This window comes from Eretmochelys imbricata, chromosome 1, assembly GCF_965152235.1.
Source record: "Eretmochelys imbricata isolate rEreImb1 chromosome 1, rEreImb1.hap1, whole genome shotgun sequence".
Taxonomy (NCBI): Eukaryota; Metazoa; Chordata; order Testudines; family Cheloniidae; genus Eretmochelys; species Eretmochelys imbricata.
This window is the reverse complement of record NC_135572.1, coordinates 309,346,770-309,367,970: the sequence shown is the minus strand read 5'-3', so window position 1 is coordinate 309,367,970 and position 21,201 is coordinate 309,346,770. Positions and strand designations below refer to the sequence as shown.

Below are 21,201 nucleotides of genomic sequence, written 5' to 3'. Positions count from 1 at the left end.
GTGCAAAGGCTTGGGGGAGTCAGGGACAATGGAGAAGCAGAGGGAGAGGAAAGTAACCACTGGGAAGGATCCTGGAAGTGAACCTGGAGGGTTGCTATGTGTGGATGGGAGAAGTATGGAACAGGTTTTGTTTGGGAAGAGGAATTGTTAGGGAGTTGGGGAGCCTCCCCTATGCAAACCCTGGCTCTAGCCTCTCCCATTCAGTCTGGCACATCTGCCTCATCCCTGTGTGTGTCCCTGCACCCCCCTTCGCCCTTTCTCCATGTGTCCCGGCACCCAACTCCCCTTGTCCCCATGTGTCCCTGCACCCCACTCAGCCCCCCCACCCCACAAGCTCCATGTGTCCCTGCACTCCCACTCTCATGCAGCGCCTGGCTCAATGCTGTCACCCCACTAGTTCCTGTGCCCACACCCCAGTCTGTCCATCCCACTAGCCCTTCTGAACCCCAGTCTATGTGACCCCCAGCAGCCCTGTGTTCCCCCATCTGTTCATATCCTGTGTCTCCTCACCTGGCCCTATGGGCAGGGCACTGTGAGGAAAGCAGCCTATGACCCCTCCGTCTCCACGGCTGGCTGCTCAGCCCTGAGCCAGCTGCCCTCTCTTCTGGCGCTACAGCAGCCCCTGGTGGGTGAAAGGTGTAACTGCAGCACCTCCTGGCAGAATGTATTTTCTGCTGAGAATTAAAAAACTGCAGAGAACCTGAATTGTACGTGTGTGTGCAGTGGCGCAGAATTCCACAAGGAATATTGCAGAGAAAAGGCACAGAGATGCCCTGAGGTTTCATCATCTATTTGGAAAGGTTGATGTCATAAAAATTTTGTTTTTTCCAATTTCTGTATAATATTTTTAAAAGTGAGTATTAGCATTTTAAATAGTCAGCTAATTTGGTTTTTGGAGCAGGTTGGGGGAATTAGGACAGAGTGACCAATGGCTAAGGCCTCTAAATATTGTGCTATACCTTCATTCAATAATTTGACTATCTACAGTGGCTGACATTGTACCTGACAGTTGAGGAAAAAAGTAAAGCCTGTAGGCAAAACATACACATTGCTGTGTCTGAACTTTCACAAGTAGGTTTTAGTGTGTGACTCAAGGCTGGAGATGATAGTTATCTCATCCTGTTCAGTGATCCCATCAGATCTCACAGCCTAAGGAGATTGTGACGGATCAGTTTTTCGGTTAGATGTTTTCAAGGAACATGTCCTTTAGGTGGTGCAGGAAGTGATCGTAGTAACTCAATAGATGGCACTATTCCCTCTCTCCCTGAGTCAGTCATAGTAAGTCAGCATAGGATTAGATGGCTTTGTGCTTTTGGTGGTGTCATCTTTTATTTGAGGTGTAAAACAAAGGTTCTGGCCATTTATGGCACTTTAGATTTCCAAGGCACTTTTGCAAAAGTAAACTTGTTAAGAAGCCTACTAATAAATAAGGAGGGGAGTCAAATTAAAGATGGCTCATAGACGGCTGAGGTGCTAAATTTTGCTTCCACATAACACATGAATAATTAGCAAGGATAGAAGATCCTGTAAAACAGTTAAAGAGCAAACAAAGGAGTACAGTACTTGGAAAATGGGTTTTCAATCCACAGGTCCTTATGACACTTGTCTAGGGGTATGTCTACACTATGAAATTAGGTTGAATTTATAGAAGTTGTTTTTTTAGAAATCATTTTTATATAGTTGATTGTGTGTCCCCCCACACAAAATGCTCTAAGTGCCTTAGGTCGGCGGAGTGCTTCCACAGTACCAAGGCTAGTTTCGACTTTCGGAGCGTTGCACTGTGGGTAGCTATCCCACAGTTCCCACAGTCTCCACCGCCCATTGGAATTCTGGGTTGAGATCCCAATACCTAATGGGGCAAAAACATTCTTGCGGGTGGTTCTGGGTACAAGTTGTCAGGCCCTCCCTCTCTCCCTCCCTCCCTCCATGAAAACAATGGCAGACAATTGTTTCGCACCTTTTTCCTGAGTTACCTGTACAGACGCCATACTACGGCAAGCATGGAGCCTGCTCAGCTCACTGTCACCATATGTTTCCTGGGTGCTGGCAGACGCAGTACTGCCTTGCTACACAGCAGCAACCCATTGCCTTGTGGCAGCAGACGGTGCAATAGGCCTGATAACCATCGACGTCATGTCCGAGGTGCTCCTGGCCGCCTCGGTAAGGTCCGTCAGGAGCGCCTGAGCAGACGTGGGCGCAGGGACTACAATAGGAGTGACTCGACCAGGTCATTCTCTTTAGTCCTGCCGGCAGTCCTATTGTACCATCTTATGATGAGCAGGCACGAGATGAGGATGGCTAGTAGTCCTATTGCACCATCTTCTGATGAGCAGCCAGGAGATGAGGATGGCTAGCAATCCCACTGCACCGTCTGCTGCCAGCCAAAGATGTAAAAGATGGAGTGGATCAAAACAAGAAATACACCAGATTTGTTTTGTATTCCTTTGCTCCCCCCTTCCTCCCTCCGTGAAATCAACGGCTGACAATCGTTTTGGTGGGATCTGTCAGGGCACCTTGAAAAGTTTAATGGGAGGCATAGCTCAGTGGGTTGAGCATTGGCCTGCTAAACCCAGGGGTTTGAGTTCAATCCTTGAGGGGGCCATTCTGTGTGACAGTTGTTTTTCTTTCTCCTTGATGTAAAGCCACCCCCTTTGTTGATTTTAATTCCCTGTAAGCCAACCCTGTAAGCATGTCGTCAGTCGTCCCTCCCTCTGTCAGAGCAACGGTAGACAATCGTTCCACACCTTTTTTCTGTGCAGACGCCATACCATGGCAAGCATGGAGCCCGATAAGATCACTTTGGCAATTAGGAGCACATTAAACACCACTCACATTATGCAGCTGTATATGCAGCACCAGAACCTGGCAAAGCGAAACCGGGTGAGTAGGCGACATCAGCGCGGTGACGAGAGTGATGAGGACATGGACACAGACTTCTCTCAAAGCATGGGCCCTGGCAATGTGGGCATCATGATGCTAATGGGGCAAGTTCATGTGGTGGAACGCTGATTCTGGGCCCGGGAAACAAGCACAGACCGGTGGGACCGCATAGTGTTGCAGGTCTGGGACGATTCCCAGTGGCTGCGAAACTTTCGCATGCGTAAGGGCACTTTCACGGAACTTTGTGACTTGCTTTCCCCTGCCCTGAGGCGCAAGAATACCAAGATGAGAGCAGCCCTCACAGTTGAGAAGCGAGTGGCAATAGCCCTGTGGAAGCTTGTAACGCCTGACAGCTACCGGTCAGTTGGGAATCAATTTGGAGTGGGCAAATCTACTGTGGAGGCTGTTGTGATGCAAGTAGCCCACACAATCAAAGATCTGCTGATATCAAGGGTAGTGACCCTGGGAAATGTGCAGGTCATAGTGGATGGCTTTGCTGCAATGGGATTCCCTAACTGTGGTGGGGCCATAGACGGAACCCATATCCCTATCTTGGCACCGGAGCACCAAGCCGGCGAGTACATAAACCACAAGGGGCACTTTTCAATAGTGCTGCAAGCTCTGGTGGATCACAAGGGACGTTTCACAACATCAACGTGGGATGGCCGGGAAAGGTACATGACGCTCGCATCTCCAGGAACTCTGGTCTGTTTCAAAAGCTGCAGGAAGGGACTTTATTCCCAGACCAGAAAATAACCATTGGGGATGTTGAAATGCCTATATGTATCCTTGGGGACCCAGCCGACCCCTGAATGCCATGGCTCATGAAGCCATACACAGGCACCCTGGACAGTAGTCAGGAGCTGTTCAACTACAAGCTGAGCAAGTGCAGAATGGTGGTAGAATGTGCATTTGGACATTTAAAAGCGCACTGGTGCAGTTTACTGACTCGCTTAGACCTCAGCGAAACCAATATTCCCACTGTTATTACTGCTTGCTGTGCGCTCCACAGTATCTGTGAAAGTAAGTGGGAGACGTTTATGGCGGGGTGGGTGGTTGAGGCAAATTGCCTGGCCACTGGTTACGCACAGCCAGACACCAGGGCAGTTAGAAGAGCACAGGAGGATGCGGTGCTCATCAGAGAAGCTTTGAAAACCAGTTTCATGACTAGCCAGGCTACGGTGTGAAAGTTCTGTTTGTTTCTCCTTGATGAACCGCCCCACACCCTTGGTTCACTCTACTTCCCTGTAAGCTAACCACCCTCCCCTCCTCCCTTCGATCACCGCTTGCAGAGGCAATAAAGTCATTGTTGCTTCACATTCATGCCTTCTTTATTCATTCATCACACAAATAGGGGGATAACTGCCAGGGTAGCCCGGGAGGGTGGTGGAGGAGGGAAGGACAAGGCCACACAGCACTTTAAAAGTTTAAAACTGTAAAACTTATTGAATGCCAGCCTTCTGTTGCTTGGGCAATCCTCTGGGATGGAGTGGCTGGGTGGCCGGAGGCCCCCACACCGCGTTCTTGGGCGTAATTCTATTCATAACATACACTGCAATACTTTGTTCTGCAATGATTCCCCACTACGTGCTACTGGCCTGGCATGGTAAAGCGTCCTACCAAGGAGGACGGAATAAGGCTGCCCTCCCCAGAAACCTTTTGCAAAGGCTTTGGGAGTACTTCCAGGAGAGCTTTATGGAGATGTCCCTGGAGCATTTCCGCTCCATCCGCAGACACGTTAACAGACACACTTGCTTTTAAACCATGTGTACTATTTAAAAAGGTACACTCACCAGAGATCCCTTCTCCGCCTGGCGGGTCCGGGAGGCAGCCTTGGGTGGGTTTGGGGGGTACTGGTTCCAGGTCCAGGGTGAGAAACAGTTCGTGGCTGTTGGGAAAACCGGTTTCTCCGCTTGCTTGCTGTGAGCTATCTACAACCTCATCATCATCATCTTCCTCGTTCCCAAAACCTGCTTTCGTGTTGCCTCCATCTCCATTGAAGGAGTCAAATAACACGGTTGGGGTAATGGTGGCTGAACCCCCTAAAATGGTATGCAGCTCATCATAGAAGCGGCATGTTTTGGGCTCTGACCCAGAGAGGCCGTTTGCCTCTCTGGTTTTGTGGTAGGCTTGCCTCAGCTCCTTAAGTTTCTCGCGGCACTGCTTTGGGTCCCTGTTTTGGCCTCTGTCCTTCATGTCCTGGGAGATTTTGACAAATGTTTTGGCATTTCGAAAACTGGAACGGAGTTCTGATAGCACGGATTCCTCTCCCCATACAGCGATCAGATCCCGTACCTCCTGTTCGGTCCATGCTGGAGCTCTTTTGTGATTCTGGAACTCCATCATGGTCACCTCTGCTGATGAGCGCTAATCCCCTCGTCAGGGGTGGAGTAAAGAAATCAATTTTAAGAGCCCTTTAAGTCGAAAAAAAGGGCTTCATCATGTGGACGGGGGCAGAGTTAAATCGATTTAACGCTGCTAAATTCGACCTAAACTCCTAGTGTAGACCAGGGCTAAGGTTATATGAGTAACTAGCAAATGAACTTACTGACTCAGTGACAATGAGGGAAGACTGGAGGAAGAGCAGAGCAGCGATAATTTTCAGTGTAGGAAAGAAGCTTAATCCTGGCAGAGACTACTATCCCTTAAATCAAACTTCTATACCCTTTTTAAAAAGTAGATTAAAAAGTCAGAGAAAAAAACCATTGATCATTCAGAGGTTAATGGAATCGTAAGCACTTGCAGCATGCGTTTATAACAAACGCTCTGGCTAGACCAGGGGTAGGCAACCTATGGCACTTGTGCCAAATGCGGCACGCGAGCTGATTTTCAGTGGCACTCACACTGCCCGGTCCGGGGGGCTCTGTATTTTAATTTAATTTTAAATGAAGCTTCTTAAACATTTTAAAAACCTTATTTACTTTACAGACAACAATAGTTTAGTTATATATTATAGACTTATAGAAAGAGACCGTCTAAAAACGTTAAAATGTATTACTGGCACACGAAACCTTAAATTAGAGTGAATAAATGAAGACTCAGCACACCACTTCTGAAAGGTTGCCAACCTCTGGGCTAGACAAACTTGCTTCCTTTCGTGAAATAATGAGAAACTTAATGAATTAATAGCAGCAGAGGGTTTAGTTTTTAAGAATGCTTTAAAAATATCTTAATAGAAATACTAGCTTGAGTAGATTTAAAATAAAAACAGTGTCTCAAATATACGTATGTGTGTGTATATGTGTGTATACATATATATAGTATGTGTGTGTCTAGAGTAACTTTAAACAAAGGATAATAACAAGTTCCATCGATCAGAAAGGGAGGTGGTATCTAGTATGACACCACAGAAATCAGTGTTAGGACTGGTCTTATTTAATATCTTTATTAATGATCAGGAAAGGAAGTAAACAGCACATTAGTGCAATTCACAGCTGATACTAAATTGGGAGAAGTCAAAAAAGAAAAATCATAACAAAAGGCTGTGGGCAGAAAATGAGATTCAGCTCGGAAAAATGCAAGTTAATTCCAATAGAGACAAATAATCTGTATTCCACATACTCAGTAGGAGGGAGAAATCTGAAAAGCAGTAATAGTGAAAAAGAGCTGAGCGTGGTAGTGGACAGTAAATTAGATCTCAATTTGGAAAGTGATATAGTTGCAAAAAAGGCCAGTGATAAACCAGGGAGGTAGGAGAGAATAGTTTCCATGTCATTTTGTATACCTATATTATGCTAATGTTTTCTGCAAGAAAGTTCCATAAATATGTAATTTAATTTTACATATTTAAAATCACACACAGTAATGTGTATGTCTAGAGGTGATTTCAGCAAAAGATAGTACATTAAATTTTTCTTTTGGTTATGATATGGTATGAAGCTGCTGAAAGCGTCTGATGTTCAGGAATATTTGTATGGATATAAGACACATTTACAGTTTATATATGATTATATTTTATTAAAAGATATATAAAATGAAAAATGAAAGGAGTCCACTCATACCCTTTCTCTCTCCTTGCAGATTCCAGATATATTCTTCTTCCAGTAGTTTTACATCACCTCCACATGCATTTACAAGAGCAGAAGGATCTTACAATGTGTGCACGTATCCTTAGCAACATATTTTGTTTCATAAAGAAAAATAGCTCAGTAAGTAAATCCAGTTATGAACAGTAGTGGTTTTTTTTAACTTCATTATTTGGGTCCTCGTAATAAAATAAACTGTCGCTTGAACAAAAAGTGACATTTAGAGCATTCTCTAGGAACTGAACCTTGATGAATATGTCAGTTAGATTTTTCATCAATTTTTGGACTGTTGCAAGAATATTTTTAATCTAGCACTCTGTGTTCTACTGAGTGTTGACACTGTTCCAGTGTTCTAACATGCAGTAATTTAGATCTTTTTTCAAAGACAAACAGAGAAAGATTGTCTGGTTTAAGATATAAATTCAGTTGTAAATAGCATCTTTTTGTCAGGCCTGTGTTTTAAGGTTAGGAGCTTTAAAAGAGGCCACCTCCCTGTTTCAGCCCACCTGGACTTGAGGAAGCTTGGGGTCAGAAATGCTTCTTCACTTGCAGCCTGCCCTGCCCTTTTTCCACTGAGAACAGGAAACTAGGGGGATCTTTTAAGAGGGACGCTTATTACAGCTGAGCAGGAATTGTGGACCTAGGGCTGCTTCTCCACCTGTAGCCTGGTCTACCCCTTATTATTGACCTTGTTTTGGTGGGTTTGTTGGAAGTTGACATTCTGAAGATAGTTTTTGTGTGTGTAATGGATGAAGGGATTAAGTTGGATGACCTGTTCATGGAGAGCAGATATGAAAGGGATGTACTGACTGTGTGAAAGATGATGTTCTTAACGAGTTCATAGATGGAGGATAAGAGGACTGTTTAAGAGCTCGGCCATTGAGTGGAGTGAGTAAGGAGGAGATTTGTGGAAGGGTTTAACAGGATTGATCATTTGTGTTGGGTTGCTCTTCTGGGACTGCTGAGCCACCAGTTATGATGGCCTGTCCTAATAGCCAAGATCTGACCGTCAGCCCTCTGGATAGACCCCTCTAGTGTAACTGTCCTGCCAGGATCATTGTGCTGTCAATGTGAAGGTTGACCCACAGTGGTTTGGAAGTGTGTTGGGATTAATACCACTTATTCATGTAGGATAAGTGAAGAGGATGTGCTGTGGGCTGATCTATGCACTGTTGGAGAGGGATGATCTGATGTATTTGGAGACTGTTTGTGGGACTGTTGGTTATGATGGACTTTGCAAATGGGTCTCGGTGTTCGTATTGAGGCACCTAGTTGTGATGGCTGCATCCCTCTGAGGGCCACCTTAGGTTGGTCATGAAGGTTCAATGACAGCGCTGCATACTGGGGATATGGGGAAGTATCTTGACTGTGAGGGTCCCCTCAATCCCTGTGGTAGAGAGAGACAAGGCAAAAAGAAAGTAGCATCATACACTAATCGGTGTAGTAAGTGTGAACCATGCAGGTGCATGGTTAGTCTCAGTTCCTTTGGTCTCACATTATAACAGTTGTCAGGAATGCAAGACATTGGATCTGGATCTTCATTTCAGGCTGTTAAATAATACCGTATTGACTTAATATGGGGCTGTTATTTTGACACATTTTTGTTGTGGCTTCCCTGGAAAGGTGTATAGTTCAGCATGAGGAGAAACATGATCTAGGCTGGTGGGTAGCTATATTTTTTTCATCTGACCTCAAATACAAGAGATCTTGCATCCTGAAACTATGAATGTGTCCTCCTGGCCAGAGAGTCCAAAGATGGACATAAGACACAGTTGGTGGTGTAATGTCCCTCTATGTTATGTCCCTCTATGTTATTTGTTGTCCCTCTCTAATTCAGAGGCTGAGCTGATCATGTTCCTCACTTGAGTCACTGAGATTGATAGTACCTAGACATTTCAATCACTGTGTGTTGTTATCTGTGATGAATTTTCTGGATCAGCTCACAGTTTCACAGCTGCCAAAATAAACATTGGACTGTAGTCTAAACACTCTGGTGTTGGAGTCACGAGTGTAGATTGGAGAGAGATTACTCCTCAGCTACAGACTGACCACTGTTTCTTCTGGTCTGAAGTTGGAACATACTTGTCTTGACAGGGCAATGGAAATGTTTTGATGGTCTGCTTTCAGAAACTGTTGAAACCATTTCCAGGCAGCTTTGAAGGATAAGGTTATTCTTCTATTGTCCACTCTAACAATAATTTGGTAGAAATTCATAATAATAATTTGTCCTCCCTTATTGATACAGCCCCTAAACACACTGTGTGCTGGCTCTATCTTCACAAGTCACCTGGATTTACAGGTGGAGAGAGAGAGGAAATGGCTAGGGCCCCAGACTCCTACTGTGTCCAAACAATAGCAACATAGAGGATTTTTTTTTTGAGTCTTTTAAAGAACACATGCTCTGGCTGTGAGGGAGGCAAAGACAAATTTCTTCACTTCCATCATAGCATCTGCAAAGTCCCATGCAAAAGAGTTAATTCGACTGCTTGGTGAATGCTGGCTGTCTCTATTTGATTACAGAGCAAGTGTTTCTTGCTGTGAAGAAATGTCACGTTATTTTGCAAATAAAATTGCTCAGATAGAGACAGAGCAGTCTACTGCCATGGAAACAGAACAGTGTGTTGCAGGGGAAAAAAGCTTCAGTTTCAACTCATTGAGCGCAGAGAGGTGCAGGTGTGCAGCTTTGTGCTACAATTTTGTCTTTCCAGGGTGGTGAGAAAAAAGAGAGCAGTTGTGAAGTACTGGGTCCACAGTTAGCTGAGGTTGTCAGCATTTCCCTATAGAGGATGAGGCACTAGAATTCATGGGGAGATCAGTGTTCAAGAAGCCAGCTCTTTACTCTGGAAATAAACCAGTATCCAATCTCCCATTTTGGGGAAAGGTAACAGAAAACTTGGTGGTTCTTGTGAGGCAGCTGTCTTAACTTATGATCTTGCCATAGCAATGGATAGAGATAGTGTCTGCAGACTCTATAAGCAGCTATCTATAAGCAGCTTTTGATACCATTGACAATGAGATTTTGTTGACTTGCTTGTGGATCCTAGTATGGATAGATGAATTGCTCTTAAATAGCTCCACTTTTTGGCCACTCGAGATACTGATGAAGTGAGCTGTAGCTCACGAAAGCTCATGCTCAAATAAATTGGTTAGTCTCTAAGATGCCACAAGTACTCCATTTCTTTTTGCCCAGGGATAGTTGTAGGCAATTGTTTCTCTGCCTCGAGGGTTCTTACTTGCAGGGAGTCTGTATTGTCGCCCCTTTTGCTCAACTTGCAGCACTGAGAGGGTGAGTGGTGAGACAGTAGACCACATTGCATTCATTATGCTGTGTCTCCATGTTTGACCAGGCCAGAGAAGTGAAACAAATAACCCAATGTTTATACTAACTTAGGGCTTGGATGCAGGCTAGCTGTCTGTGACTAATCAAACAAGATAGAGACGATATGTTATTGATTTGAGGGAAGCCATCCCACGATTTCTCAGAACTTGTATTTGTGTCCTTGCCTGAGGGAATACAACTGGCAGTTGTATTACAGGAGCACAAAGAATAACTGGGACCATTCAAACGTTAACATTTACTATCACAATAAGCTGCTTTTTGTAAAAATCAATAAAAGAAATCAACCTCCCAAACTAACTGACATTTAAATTAATGTGACGTTAAGAATGTTGAGTAAAAATAAAATCAGGTCAGGAAGTGCAAAATTGTAGGTTTTCACAGAAATATTAACTAAATTGCAAATCCTAGGAATATGGTGCATATTTTAAGACAGGCCCTTATCCCTTAAAGGGCTTCAAACAGGTGCAAGTATGCACACCCATGAATTACCTTCAAGGACTGGGGCCATAAACATTAATATATTGTTTCGACAGGGATCACTTGATGGTGCTGTTTCCACATAGTCCTACAAGTTCTTTTTCTTAGTATGCGAGCAACATACAGTCTTTGAAGAAATGCAGGGTTTATTTTGTAATGGGGGTTCTCTTAAGGGAGTTGTTGCCTTACAGCAGAAGAGTTTTTTCCCTTCCTTGACCTCTCTAATGAGAGGTGGAATTCTTGGACCAGAGTGTTTGGGCAGAGATTACTGGAAGACAGGATTGCTTATGTGTCATATGTGATCACCTCTGTTCTAGGACTTGTGTATAAAGTGTAACTAAAACAAGTTACACTAAGAAAATACCCAGATTTTGTGTTGTTGATTTCTTCTCCAATAGGAAATTGACCTGCAAGACCCAAAATCTGCTACCATTTGGCAAATGGGTGAAAATGTAATCAATGATTATATAAAATAAAAATAAATCAATAGGTACATTAATTAAATAAAATGAATAACATCAAAATAATAAAAAATATCATTTGAAAACTAAAATGGGGAGATTGCTACGTATGTGTAACGTAGCAAAATTAAAATATGTATTTCCTGGATTTTGTAATAACTGTGCAACTTTAACACTGCACTAACTTTGTTCTTCCTTGTTAATTAACATTTTTGGCCATGTTCAATGGTCTATACTTTGGCTCCTTTGCATTATTCTGATGATGCAAATCAGCTATAAACTTGCATAACTGGCCAGAGATATGTTTGCTTTCTTCTCATCGGAGTGGCGCAAAGTAGCTGGACGTTGCTGGGGTATTTGGCCTTAAAAAGTTGCTATACCCATCTGTTGGTTTTGGTGGTAGTTTCTTTGTTGATCACATAAAGTATTCAAAACAGAATTCTCTCTGCTTTAGATTTTAAATCTCCTCTGTCCATTTCTATGGCTAAAATGTATGAGTGTTGACTAAAAATCTTGACCAAATAGCTGTCATAAATCATGTCCTACTTTCGTTTATACTGTACCTTGAAAAAGAATTATGTTTAATGATGAGTACTTAGGCTCATGTTTTTAATAACTGTCTTCTATATATCAGTAACGTAATTAATTTGAGAACAGCGGATTCAAGTAAATGGAATGACTCTGGTATCTTGGGTGGAAAATATTACCAAGGTTTATAAAGTGCAGTGGCTGTGATGAAAACTAATTCTCACCTCAACTAAACTAATCCAGGTGCTAACACTGTCCTAGGGAAAATTCTGCATGTGTCTATTCCTTTTTCAGTAATAGCAAACTGAAAAAATATTTTTCTTTATTTTAGGAAAAATCCGTCTTGGAAGAAATAGATGTGATTGTGAACAGCTTGCTAGATATACTGCTGAGAACCATATTAGAGATCACAAGCAGACCTCAGCCATCAGGGTCTGCAATGCGCCTGCAGTTTCAAGACGTGACCGTAAGGTTTTCATCATAAAACAGACCCATACCAATTTAAGACTGTCACTGGGCTCTTAACTCATCCCACTGTGTTTAGGTGGATTGCCTATGTGTTGTAATGCTCATTGTTAATCAGATTACCTGCTGTTTTGAAAAGATTGCATTAGGCGGGCTAAGGGGGATGTGGGAAGTGAAGTAGATTTTACTTGCTTTTCTGACTTTCAATGGTATTATTAGTGCTGTATGGTTTTATTTATATATATGTATATGTATTTATACATTGTAGTAGTCAAAAAATTAAGGGGACGAAATTCTTCCATTTGACATTCTGTTAGGTCAGTGGCAATTTCATTATGCTGCTTTTATTGACAGTTTAACAGCTTCCTGAAAGGATTAGAACACAGCACTCATGAAGATGAAATAGTTTGGCAAAACATTAACATTTTTACCTCCCAAAAATCCAAATTTTTGACGGGGGAAAAGAATCTCAAAACACACTCACACACCCCGAAGGTATTTAAATCAAAATTAAAATAATAATAATAATAATAATAAAAATAATTAATAATAAAAATAAATAATAAAACTAGCAACACTTATCTGGGTCTGATAGTTCTAACATGCTAACTAAAGTCAAGAGATCAATGTTCTGCAGGGAACATAAGTGGTATTTAGGTCAACACTATATAATGGCTGATGTGCATTAAAAGGTTTTAGTGCAGTCACTGGGATTTTCTCTAAAAGTTAGTGTTCTTGAAATAAAACGAAACTATACTTTGCTCTGCTTTCAAGGAGGTTGTATTTGGGGAGAATAAAATCTTACACAGCAGGGGAAATGTAGTGGCCTTACAAAAGAGAACCTGAGTAAGAGGAGCAGGTCACTTACCGGTCATTAAGCAGAGTTTTCTGTGAAAAACTTAAAGTACCTGGACATTCCTTCTTTTTGATTTGCCATCTCATTAGACCAGCTCCTTACACTGTTACTTTTTATTTTTCCAATGATATAGGGATTCTAGCCTTTCAACTTGAATTCCCTCTGAGGACAAGCATTGTAAAAAAGTATTTAATACTCGTGGAAAATATTTTTCACTTTCTCCCACAGGGAACAAAATTATTGGAAGCATTTGTAGAGTTAACCATGAGTTGACTATCTTATATTTTACAGTAGCACTGTGCTCCAATTCATTATGCATCAGAGGGATTGTACTTCTAAGATTTCACATTTCTTTAATTTTAAACTACAAAAATGTTCTCTGAAGTTCAAACTTCTTGCATAGGGAAGTTCTGCTTTATCTAAATAAAGGTTGTAGAACTGGGTCAGAAGTGTGGCAAAACTCCATTGTAATTGGTTTCCATTAAAATATCCAATTGTTTGTGGATACTGTTTTTTTTATAAAGTAGCATAAAGGGCTAATTCATCACTCTATCAAAAATTAGACTCTGAAGGGCCTTGCAAGTTATAAAGTTTTCATTAGCTCTATATGCATCACTAAGGCTTGTCATCATTACTACATGCACCTCACAGAATACTTAATGTGGAGGTGACTCACAGCACAGCGTAAGGCAATTATATACATTTATGTGAGAACATCATGCAGTACGGGCTTATGGCAGCACACTGAGCCGGGTTCTTGGAACTATTTGTGGAGTAAGGCACCACCCAACATGAGTACAAATGGTAGAATCTGGCCCAGCATGTTGCCATGAGTCAATCCTGTATCATTAAATGCTCTTTGTGAGGTGGGATATAGGCTTTATGGCAACACAATCGGCTAAATTCTGTCACTCTTCGTCTCGTTGGGTACTGCCTCAGTCTGCAAGTAGTCTCAAAACTATGTCTCAGTGTTGCCATAGGCCCATCCTGCATTGTGTTTCTGCATATATGTATATTCTGTCTCAATCTTACCTTATGTTCTGCTGTGAATTATTTAGTGCACTCTGTGAGATGGATGTGTGGGGCTTGAAGCTGTGTGCCTGAAAGAAAACTATAATTTCCAGGGCCAGTGATCTCAGTGAAGCTACACCAGCACAAACTGGAGTAATGCAGTGATGTCAATAAATTAGCCCTTTAGGTTGCTTTATGAGAAATGTATCTGCACACAATTAGATTGCTGAAAGAAACCAATTAGAATGAAGCTTTTCACATTTACAAAATACTTTTAAAATTTAAATTAAAGGAATGTGAAATCTTAGAATTACAGTCCCTGTGAAGCATAATGAGTTACAGCCGAGTGCTACTGCAACACAGTCAGTGCTATATGTGTTAAATAATTTTGTTCTTTATGGAAGAAAATGGAAAATAGCTTGATGAGACTACTTGTGGAAGTAAGGTGACTTAAGGTGGTAGACTCTACCCCTATGCTTTTTAGTATGAGAGGATAAGAGGTACAGACTATGCTTTCAGTCTTACAAACAAAGAAATGAATGATGTTGCTTGCACTCCCTGGTTCTGTGAATGACATTGGCAGGAAACTGGGCCAAGATTTTCAAAATAGGTACCAACGTTAATTTCAGTAGGAGGTACTGAGTGCTCATCACTTTTGTAAATTAGGCCACTTTTTTAGGTGTCTATGGGTATGTCTACACTATGGAATAAGGTCGAATTTATAGAAGTCGTTTTTTTAGAAATCGGTTTTATATATTCGAGTGTGTTTGTCCCCACAGAAAATGCTCTAAGTGCATGAAGTGCATTAACTCGGCGGAGTGCTTCCACAGTACCGAGCCTAGAGTCGACTTCCGGAGCGTTGCACTGTGGAAAGCTAGCCCACAGTTCCCGCAGTCTCCGCTGCCCATTGGAATTGTGGGTTGAGATCCCAATGTCTGATGGGGCTAAAACATTGTCGCGGGTGGTTCTGGGTACATATCGTCAGGCCCCCCTTCCCTCCCTCCCTCCGTGAAAGCAAGGGCAGACAATTGTTTCGCACCTTTTTTCCTGAGTTACCTGTGCAGACGCCATACCACGGCAAGCATGGAGCCCGCTCAGGTAACCGTCACCCTATGTCTCCTGGGTGCTGGCAGACGCGGTACGGCATTGCTACACAGTAGCAGCAACCCATTGCCTTCTGGCAGCAGACGGTGCAGTACGACTGGTAGCCGTTCTCATCGTGTCTGAGGTGCTCCTGGCCACGTCGGCTGGGAGCACCTGGACAGACATGGGCGCAGGGACTAAATTTGGAGTGACTTGACCAGGTCATTCTCTTTAGTCGTGCAGTCAGTCCTATTGAACCATCTTATGGTGAGCAGGCAGGCGATACGAATTGCTGGCAGTCGTACTGTACCATCTTCTGCCGGGCAGGCAAGAGATGAGGATGGCATGCAGTCCTTCTGCACTGTCTGCTGCCAGCCAAAGATGTAAAAGATAGATTGAGTGGATCAAAACAAGAAATAGACCAGATTTGTTTTGTATTCATTTGCTTCTTCCCCCCCTCTACCCCCCGTCTAGGGGACTCATTCCTCTAGGTCACACTGCGGTCACTCACAGAGAAGGTGAAACGAGGTAAATCTAGCCATGTATCAATCAGAGGCCAGGCTAATCTCCTTGTTCCAATAAGAACAATAACTTAGGTGCACCATTTCTAATTGGAACCCTCCGTGAAGTCCTGCCTGAAATACTCCTTGATGTAAAGCCACCCCCTTTGTTGACTTTAGCTCCCTGAAGCCAACCCTGTAAGCCGTGTCGTCAGTCGCCCCTCCCTCCGTCAGAGCAACGGCAGACAATCGTTCCGCGCCTTTTTTCTGTGCGGACGCCATACCAAGGCAAGTATGGAGGCCGCTCAGCTCACTTTGGCAATTAGGAGCACATTAAACACCACACGCATTATCCAGCAGTATATGCAGCACCAGAACCTGGCAAAGCGATACCGGGCAAGGAGGCGATGTCAGCGCGGTCACGTGAGTGATCAGGACATGGACACAGATTTTTCTGAAAGCATGGGCCCTGCCAATGCATGAATCATGGTGCTAATGGGGCAGGTTCATGCTGTGGAACGCCGATTCTGGGCTCGGGAAACAAGCACAGACTGGTGGGACTGCATAGTGTTGCATGTCTGGGACGATTCCCAGTGGCTGCGAAACTTTCGCATGCGTAAGGGCACTTTCATGGAACTTTGTGACTTGCTTTCCCCTGCACTGAGGCGCATGAATACCAAGATGAGAGCAGCCCTCACAGTTGAGAAGCGAGTGGCAATAGCCCTGTGGAAGCTTGCAACGCCAGACAGCTACCGGTCAGTTGGGAATCAATTTGGAGTGGGCAAATCTACTGTGGGGGCTGCTGTGATGCAAGTAGCCCACGCAATCAAAGATCTGCTGATATCAAGGGTAGTGACCCTGGGAAATGTGCAGGTCATAGTGGATGGCTTTGCTGCAATGGGATTCCCTAACTGTGGTGGGGCCATAGACGGAACCCATATCCCTATCTTGGCACTGGAGCACCAAGCCGGCGAGTACATAAACCTCCCCCCACCGCGTGGCTACCCCCTCAACCTTCCTCCCTCCCTGTGGCTAACAGCGGGGAACATTTCTGTTTAGCCACAGGCAAACAGCCCAGCAGGAATGGGCTCCTCTGAGTGTCCCCTGAAGAAAAGCACTCTATTTCAACCAGGTGACCATGAATTATATCTCACTCTCCTGAGGATAACACAGAGAGATAAAGAACGGATGTTGTTTGAACGCCAGCAAACATACACTGCAATGCTTTGTTGTACAATGATTCCCGAGAACGTATTACTGGCCTGGAGTGGTAAAGTGTCCTACCATGAAGGACGCAATAAGGCTGCCCTGCCCAGAAACCTTTTGCAAAGGCTTTGGGAGTACATCCAGGAGAGCCGCAAATGCCAGGGCAAAGTAATCCTTTCACATCCTTGCTTTTAAACTATGTATAGTATTTTAAAAGGTATACTCACCAGAGGTCCCTTCTCCGCCTGCTGGGTCCAGGAGGCAGCCTTGGGTGGGTTCGGGGGGTACTGACTCCAGGTCCAAGGTGAGAAACAGTTCCTGGCTGTCGGGAAAACCGGTTTCTCCGCTTGCTTGCTGTGAGCTATCTACAACCTCATCATGATCATCTTCTTCTTCATCCCCAAAACCTGCTTCCGTGTTGCCTCCATCTCCATTGAAGGAGTCAAACAACATGGCTGGGGTAGTGGTGGCTGAACCCCCTAAAATGGTATGCAGCTCATCATAGAAGCGGCATGTTTGGGGCTCTGACCCGGAGCGGCCGTTCGCCTTTCTGGTAGGCTTGCCTCAGCTCCTTCAGTTTCATGCGGCACTGCTTTGGGTCCCTGTTATGGCCTCTGTCCTTCATGCCCTGGGAGATTTTGACAAAGGTTTTGGCATTTCGAAAACTGGAATGGAGTTCTGATAGCACAGATTCCTCTCCCCATACAGTGATCAGATCCCATACCTCCCGTTCGGTCCATGCTGGAGCTCTTTTGCGATTCTGGGACTCCATCATGGTCATCTCTGCTGATGAGCTCTGCATGGTCACCTGCAGCTTGCCACTCTGGCCAAACAGGAAATGAGATTCAAAAGTTCGCGGTCCTTTTCCTGTCTACCTGGCCAGTGCATCTGAGTTGAGAGTGCTGTCCAGAGCGGTCACAATGGAGCACTCTGGGATAGCTCCCGGAGGCCAATACCGTCGAATTGTGTCCACAGTACCCTAAATTCGAGCCGGCAAGGCCAATTTAAGCGCTAATCCACTTGTCAAGGGTGGAGTAAGGAAATCGATTTTAAGAGCCCTTTAAGTCGAAATAAAGGGCTTCATCGTGTGGACGGGTGCAGGTTTACATCGATTTAATGCTGTTAAATTTGACCTAAAGTCCTAGTGTAGACCAGGGCTATGGCTGAACTAGGAACTCAGCTTTAAGAACCCATTAAAAAAATCTTGGCTACAACTTCTGTCTCATTTGAAAATCAAGTTGTGTACCATATAGTAACAATGTGGAACTATAAAATGTAATTTTGATGTTGTAGTGTATTATTTTAACTTCAGTGTGTTATCTGTAATATAAAGTTAATATGGGGTCGCAGAAGATGTGCAGTGTAAGTGATTAGAAGGGTCTAAACATAGAAACAAAAAGAAAAGTTTGCACAGTTCATTTTATTTAAAGAATGTGTATTTGAGATTCATGTTCAAATGTGTTGATCTAGCTGTGATTAAAGTAAGATAAGGCCATTTTTACTTATTCCACTGTTTATTTACGCTAAGTAACCTAATGACACGCAGGGGTCTTGGCTTGTAACTGAAGGAGAACAGCAGTCACAGAAATGTGTAGTTGTTTTTTTAAACAGCTAATCTAATCAGACCACCATTTTTTCCTTTTGTACACCGTATTGAGATACATTACATTCATCTTGAATCTCTGCAGATATAATGAAATATAAAATATTTTTAAATATTATAAAAGCTTCATGATCAGATCATCAGCAAGGATCAGGAATATAGGATATAATCTGATCATTTAAAGATGATTTAAAGGATCATTTAAAGATGCTTCCTGTTTACAAGGTACTAGTGGTAGGCTGGGTGATTATGCTTGGGGGGCCGAAGGTTGAGAAACAAACTATCCCAGGCTATTAGTATAATAATCTGAGGCTACGTCTTTCTGCAAAAAAAGGTGTTTACTATCTGAGAGCCCTCTCTGTGTAAAATCCTAGTAGAGACAAGGCACAGGTATTTTTTTTTATCTTGGTGTCACTAGTCAAGATAAAACAAATACCCTTCTCCCTCCACCCCCACCCAGCCCCAATGGGGTTTATCTCGACTAGCAACATCTAGGTAAAAACTATAGTGCCTGCACACTCTCAACTTTAGTTAGCTATTTCATTTTGCAGTGAAGACACAGCATTAGTATTTCAAAAATTCAAATTTTAAATAAGAGAGGGAAAAATCTACCCAAAATATATGGGCTGGCAAACTACAAAAACAGTGTATAAAAATACTTCAAAATTTTTTGTCCTTCCTTTTCTTCCTATGATCTCCCTCCTCATTTCTCTCCCCACAGGTAAACAAGAGTTCTTCCCAGAATTGTTGCAATATATTTTTATTTATGTTTTCTTTCAAAAGCAAACGGTCAGGAAGAGATGGAATTTTTGCAATGTAAACTAGATGCATAAATATAGATGCAAGGGAAACAATTCATTATTATGTAAACATGATATCAGCTTATATTGATTACTTTTTCATGTCATGCTTGTATTGTTTTAGTTGCTTTTGAACTGATTCACGTAGAGGAAATTGCATTTGGAAAACAAAAGTATGTAAGTGGGAAGCAAATCCATAGGTAAAATATGACATTTTAAAGGATTATAGCCCTATTTTTATTAATAAGAAAATAGTACACAAAATATCAAGAAATGTCTTTGAAAATTGTTTCAGCCTTCGCAGTGCTCATTTTCTTTAGATTACTAATTTGTTTTTAAGAGTTTCATAATGTGATTGTTCTGATGTTTTCTATATTTTGGGCTTGAGGTATAACATTTCCTCTCTTGATTTGCATTAGGGGGAATTTGTTTCCTGTCTCTTGTCACTATTACGACAAATGACCGATAGACATTACCAGCAACTTCTTGATAGATTCAGCACAAAGGATGACCTGAGAGTAAGTAACAGATCTTCAGTTTTATGACTTTAAATGTTCTCTCCTCTTCTTCTTCTTTTTCTGCCTCTGTTCAGGAACTCCCCTGTCTCAGTTAAGGGGTGTGTTGATTTTTAAATATAATCTGTTTCTCTGACACACTGATGACAACTAATAGCTACATAAGTTTTTTCATTCATGTTTACTCAGGGGAATTTTTGTGGCTGTGGGTAGGATTTTGTCGTTTCTGTACTTAAAGCTGGTAGGAATGGGGAAAGGAAAACTATAGAATAGTGTTATAGCCCTTTCCTCATTCTCTAACCCCATCACAGCGAATAAACTAATCACAATCCAAGTTACAAATATGAAAAACCTCCATCCAGGGAGACAAAACTCTCCTGGATTTTTCCTATCAGCCACAGTTTAATTGATGTGACATGGTGCAATGACAGACTGGCAGCTTAAAGAAAATATACTCACACTAGTACCAGATTCAGAAAGAACAGACCTCTACGTATAGCTCATGAAACCCTGTAGATCCCTGACACTGTCCACTAAAAGTGCCAGGACCCTCCATAGTGAGTAGTATGACAAAGTTTCTCCTCTACCTTGGTGGATCTTGCGCTTATTGGCGGATTTGCTCACCTTGGAGCTTCACGGCAGCCCTCATCTTGGCCGTTTTTCTGAAGCTACAGTCCAGTTCGACGACTCCTGTGTCTGACCAGGAGTTGGGAGGTTTGGGGGGAACCCGGGCACACCCTCTACTCTGGGTTCCAGCCCAGGGCCCTGTGGAATGCAGATGTCTAGAGTGCCTCCTGGAACAGCTGTGCAATAGCTACAATTCCCTGGGCTACTTCCCCATGGCCTCCTCCCAACATCTTCTTTATTTTCACCACAGGACCTTCCTCCTGATGTCTGATAATGCTTGTACTTCTCAGTCTTCCAGTAGTACACCTTCTCACTCTCAACTTCTTGCACCTCTTGCTCCCAGCTCCTTGCACACACACCACAAACTGAAGTGAGCTCCTTTTTAAACCCAGGTGCCTTGATTAGCCTGCCTTAATTGATTCTAGCAGCTTCTTGATTGGCTGCAGGTGTTCTAATCAGCCTGTCTGTCTTAATAGTCTCCAGAAGGCTCCTGATTGTTCTGGAACCTTCCCTGTTACCTTATCCAGGAGAAAGGGACCTACTTAACCTGGGGCTAATATATCTGCCTTCTATTCCTCTCCTGTCGCCATCTGGCCCCACCCTGTCACAGTAGATATTATCCTAGCATCTTCCAGTACGACGGCTGACTTCACTCATGTGCACAGGGAGATTAGCATGTTGCTTATGTTTACATTATTTTAATGTAAGCTATTATACTATTGGTAGAATGCCTGAGTTACTTCCATTTTTAATTTTGATAAAGAAAAACCATCATTATTGCAGTTTCTAGACACAGTGGAAGTTTCTTAGGGGATCGTCAGACA

At 43.0% G+C, this 21,201-nt stretch overlaps 1 protein-coding gene across 1 annotated transcript in view; it reads left to right on the top strand.

Moving 5' to 3' along the window:
- Nucleotides 1-21,201, top strand: part of DOCK4 (dedicator of cytokinesis 4) — a 412,253-nt gene that overhangs the window by 291,521 nt on the left and 99,531 nt on the right. Inside the window, exons 24-26 of the mRNA XM_077807794.1 lie at nt 6,901-7,028; nt 12,043-12,177; nt 19,655-19,753. Coding sequence (XP_077663920.1) covers nt 6,901-7,028; nt 12,043-12,177; nt 19,655-19,753 — 362 coding nt within the window. The remainder of the gene's footprint in view (nt 1-6,900; nt 7,029-12,042; nt 12,178-19,654; nt 19,754-21,201) is intronic.